Source organism: Manacus vitellinus, unplaced genomic scaffold (assembly GCF_001715985.3).
Source record: "Manacus vitellinus isolate BGI_N305 unplaced genomic scaffold, ASM171598v3 scaffold_41_pilon, whole genome shotgun sequence".
Lineage (NCBI taxonomy): Eukaryota > Metazoa > Chordata > Aves > Passeriformes > Pipridae > Manacus > Manacus vitellinus.
In genome coordinates, this window is record NW_021940545.1 from 3,853,153 (window position 1) to 3,857,828 (window position 4,676).

Below are 4,676 nucleotides of genomic sequence, written 5' to 3' on the forward strand. Positions count from 1 at the left end.
TATTTCAACGACTCCCAGCGCCAGGCTACGAAAGATGCTGGAACCATTGCAGGGCTCAACGTCCTGAGAATTATCAATGAGCCCACAGCAGCTGCCATTGCCTATGGGCTGGACAAAAAGGTATGGTGTGGTGTTAAATCAGGTCTGAGTTAGGAGAAATAGTTCTAGACAATTTTGAGTAGAGAAGAGTAGAAAGCAGTTCTTACATCACAGCACTTCAGGTGCACTTGCACACACCACAGTGTAGGCCTTAATATCTTTGTAACTATATCTAATTAATATTTGAATATTAAATCATTGGTTGTACCCAGCCCAAAATTGTTTGCCTCATCAGACTTCCCTCAGACACCTCTCCCCTGACTGACAAGCAGTCACAAAGACCTCTTCTTCCTCTTCATCCTCCTCTTTACCATCTTCTGTCCTCCTTGGAACAGCTTCAAGGTTTCTGAGTCCTCTGAGCAGCTTTGACTCAGTTATATCAAGAAATGTGCCTGTTAATGTCTTTTTTTAAGTATGTTTTCTACAGATAAAATGTTCTAAAAGTCTTTATCTGTTGGAATCCCTGACCAGAAATATTAAAACAATGCTTCAGGAATGTAGTGCAAAAGGTGCTTAGCTAAGGGTTCTACTTAATTGCTAAAAGCTGTAGTACAATCTACAATATGTATTTTAAATGTTTTAAAAGTCTTTATCCATTGGAATCGTTGACAAGAAATATTAATATTTCTGGAAGTCAGTAGAAAAGGTGCTTAGGTAAAAGTTCTGTTCTATAATTGTTTAAAGCTATGGTGAAATCTGTTTAACTGTCTGATGGGCAAATAGAAAAGTTGTTGACCCCCCAGCAGGAGGTGAATTAAAGACATTGCTCTGTCTCCTCCAGGTGGGTGCTGAGAGGAACGTCCTCATCTTCGACCTGGGCGGCGGCACCTTCGACGTGTCCATCCTGACCATCGAGGATGGCATCTTTGAGGTGAAATCCACTGCTGGGGACACCCACCTGGGCGGGGAGGACTTCGACAACCGCATGGTGAACCACTTCATCGCCGAGTTCAAGCGCAAGCACAAGAAGGACATCAGCGAGAACAAGCGCGCCGTGCGCCGCCTGCGCACCGCCTGCGAGCGCGCCAAGCGCACCCTGTCCTCCTCCACCCAGGCCAGCATCGAGATCGACTCCCTCTACGAGGGCATCGACTTCTACACCTCCATCACCAGGGCTCGCTTCGAGGAGCTCAATGCCGACCTGTTCCGGGGCACCCTGGACCCCGTGGAGAAGGCCCTGAGGGACGCCAAGCTCGACAAGTCCCAGATCCACGACATCGTGCTGGTGGGCGGCTCCACGCGCATCCCCAAGATCCAGAAGCTGCTGCAGGACTTCTTCAATGGCAAAGAGCTCAACAAGAGCATCAACCCTGATGAGGCCGTGGCCTACGGTGCAGGTAACTATGTTAATATAACTCACAGTGTGGGAGGTGGTGGTACAAACTGCCACCTGAGTTCAAGTCTCAGAGCAGTACAGGGTGTATGTAGGCCCTTTGTTTACCACCTGGATGACTAAAGCTCTCCAAATCAGTAAATCTTCTTGGACTTGCAATGATGAATCAGATTCCAAAGCCATTCGTAGTTTCCACCAGAAGTCTCCTAATGATGGCCAAAGTCTTCCTTGGATGTCTGAGCGAGCCATGTGCCTGACTGTAGTGTACAGTTTATCTGTAGCATTATCTGGCTCCTAACACTTCCCCTTTCTCTCCCCAGCTGTGCAAGCTGCTATTCTGTCTGGAGACAAGTCTGAGAACGTGCAGGACCTGCTGCTGCTGGATGTGACCCCGCTGTCCCTGGGCATTGAGACAGCTGGAGGTGTCATGACAGTGCTGATCAAGCGCAACACCACCATCCCCACCAAGCAGACCCAGACCTTCACCACCTACTCTGACAACCAGCCCGGGGTGCTGATCCAGGTGAGCACAGAGCTCTGGGCTGAGGTGATAAGATGCTTGCAGTAACTCTTAGGCCAGGGGTGGTGTGTCCTTGCAGTCTGTAAATCCCTGGTTGCTGTGATGAAAGTGATTCCAAAGCCATTCGTAGTTTCCACCAGAAGTCGAAAGACTTGTGTTGGTCCAAGTTCCTTCCTTGGATGTCTGAGCGACCATGTCCCCTCAGGATAATTAATAGCTCATTATGGTTTAATAATGTCAACCTTAATGACATAACTGGATGGTTTTGCTCACTAGGTGTACGAAGGAGAACGTGCTATGACTAAGGACAACAACTTGCTGGGCAAGTTTGAGCTGACTGGCATTCCCCCTGCTCCCAGAGGTGTCCCTCAGATTGAAGTAACCTTTGATATTGATGCCAATGGCATCCTGAACGTGTCTGCTGTGGACAAGAGCACTGGCAAGGAGAACAAGATCACCATCACAAATGACAAGGGTAAGGACCTGTGTGTTCCTGAGGGTGGGAGGCTGAAGAGCTCTGAAGTGTGCTTTTTATTTTAATCACAATTTGGCTGTAATTGGCACTTTCACACTGATTATAGTTGTGAGCCTTGGTTTGCTGCTGGTGCAGTAGTTCATGAGTTCCTAAGAAAGCACATTCTGGGCCTCTTCTGCCTGCCCAAACTAACTAGAAATGTGTGATTTTTAACTCCTGGGAATTTGTGACTGAGCACAAACCATGCCCTGTGTTCTGCAGGCCGGCTGAGCAAGGAGGACATCGAGAGGATGGTGCAGGAGGCAGAGAAGTACAAGGCAGAGGATGAGAAGCAAAGGGATAAGGTGTCCTCCAAGAACTCCCTGGAGTCCTATGCCTTCAACATGAAAGCAACTGTGGAGGATGAGAAGCTCCAGGGCAAGATCTCTGACGAGGACAAGCAGAAAATCCTGGACAAATGCAATGAGATCATCAACTGGCTGGACAAGAATCAGGTAGGTCACATTCCATGGTCCTGGTGTCCATGTCCATGGGCTGGGCTCGTCCAGGAGGCTGGAGAAGCTCTGGTTGCTGTGATGAAAGTGACTCCAAAGCCATTCGTAGTTTCCACCAGAAGTCGCAAGACTTGTGTTGGTCCAAGTTCCTTCCTTGGATGTCTGAGCGACCACAGCTTCCAAACCCTCCTTTTTCCAGCTGGAATTCTCCCAGGAGTGTTCTGACCTCATGTGTTGCTCCTGGAGCAGCAGGACCTTAAGATTAAAGAGTGATAGAAGTACTAGGTAGTGTTGAAACTAGACCGAGCAAAAGTTACTTTACATCTGTGGTGGGGCTGAGCATAAGCAAAAATAATAATAATAATGATCTGGACTAAATATAAGCCTAGATTCTTAGAATATATAATCCTGGTTTCTTCTTGGGTTGTGTCCATGAGTGAGAGCAACACTAACTGAGCTTTGTGTTTTCCAGACGGCCGAGAAGGAGGAGTTTGAGCACCAGCAGAAGGAGCTGGAGAAGGTTTGCAACCCCATCATCACCAAGCTGTACCAGAGCGCTGGAGGGATGCCGGGTGGGATGCCTGGAGGATTCCCAGGTGGTGGAGCTCCTCCCTCTGGTGGAGCCTCTTCTGGACCAACCATCGAGGAGGTGGATTAAGGACACTGGGAAATGCATTCCACTAGCAGTTAGTGTTGGAGGACCCCCAGGTGGGGGGTAGAGTGAAGGACCCAAACCTGTAGGCACATCTGGGTTGGTTTTGCCAGATTAAAACTCCATAACTCAGCTGCTGTAAAAAGAAAACAAAAATTCAAGAGAAAAAAGAAACATTTTCTGGGCATTTTAAATACTTGAAAGTGTGCACAGGAGGGAGATGAAACCATTGCACTTTACAGTACTGTAATGAGTGGAAATGCAGTTCATGTCCTAAAGAATAAAAACTATTTAATGGGCATCACACTGTCTCTGTCTTCACTTCTTTGTATTTGTAGATGAAGGGAAAAGAAAGTAAACTTCAGGGTAAATAAAGATATTAATGATACCTAAACATGATCCAGGTGGGTGCTGGAGTAGGGAAGGGAGCCAGATGCTGCCTGGGAATTATGGTCTGGATGCATTTTTATGGAAGAACTTAAAAGCTGATTATCATAGATGTTGGCCAATAAATGGCATTTTTAAAGTAGACACAGAAAATGATTTGGTCTTTAAAAGCATTTATGAGCTGAAGCATCTGGCTTGCAGGAAGGGCAGAGTCAGAGGTGGCTTGAAGTCTGGAGAAGCCATTGCTGGGTGGGAGGTGGTTTTGGGTGGCCTTTTCAGCAATAATGGGCAGTAATGCTGTGTATTTTGTGGAAACTGCTGATATATTAATGTTAAATATCAATTTATATAGCAGCAGTCTGCTCCCAGTGAAGCCTGGAGCAGAGGAGTGGCAGTTCCCAGTTCCAGGTGCAGTCCATGAAAAGCTCTAGGCCAGGATCAGTTGGAAGGAAGTTGGAGAGATCATCCAGTCCAGCTGCCTGAGCAGGGCTGAAAGACCCGGTGTTAAAACCACAGGCAAAGGACTGACCTGGGACATCACCTCTGGAATTCTTTGCAGTGTTTGCCCCTCTCTCAGGAAGGAAGCATTTCCCTGTCTAGTCTGACCCTGCAGCACAGCTTGGAGCTGTTCCTGTGCATCCTGCCACTGGATCCCAGGCAGGGATCATGTTCCCTCCAAATGCAAACCCAGCTCCCTCAGCTGCCTGTGGCATTCA

The 4,676-nt window shown here is 47.6% G+C and overlaps 1 protein-coding gene and 3 non-coding genes across 4 annotated transcripts; all 4 read left to right on the top strand.

Moving 5' to 3' along the window:
- Nucleotides 1–3: 3 nt before the first annotated feature.
- HSPA8 (heat shock protein family A (Hsp70) member 8) lies at nucleotides 4–3,877 on the top strand (the record flags this gene model as incomplete). Its single annotated transcript, XM_029962061.1, has 6 exons — nucleotides 4–120; nucleotides 881–1,436; nucleotides 1,753–1,955; nucleotides 2,229–2,427; nucleotides 2,689–2,921; nucleotides 3,394–3,877. Coding segments are annotated over 6 exons (1,494 nt in total), but the record flags the coding sequence as incomplete, so codon positions are not given.
- On the top strand, nucleotides 1,586–1,676 carry LOC112841230. Its single transcript, XR_003212842.1, has one exon. It is a non-coding gene; the product is annotated as a small nucleolar RNA SNORD14 (small nucleolar RNA).
- On the top strand, nucleotides 2,047–2,143 carry LOC112841228. Its single transcript, XR_003212840.1, has one exon. It is a non-coding gene; the product is annotated as a small nucleolar RNA SNORD14 (small nucleolar RNA).
- Nucleotides 2,995–3,091, top strand: LOC112841229. Its single transcript, XR_003212841.1, has one exon. It is a non-coding gene; the product is annotated as a small nucleolar RNA SNORD14 (small nucleolar RNA).
- Nucleotides 3,878–4,676: the final 799 nt, after the last annotated feature.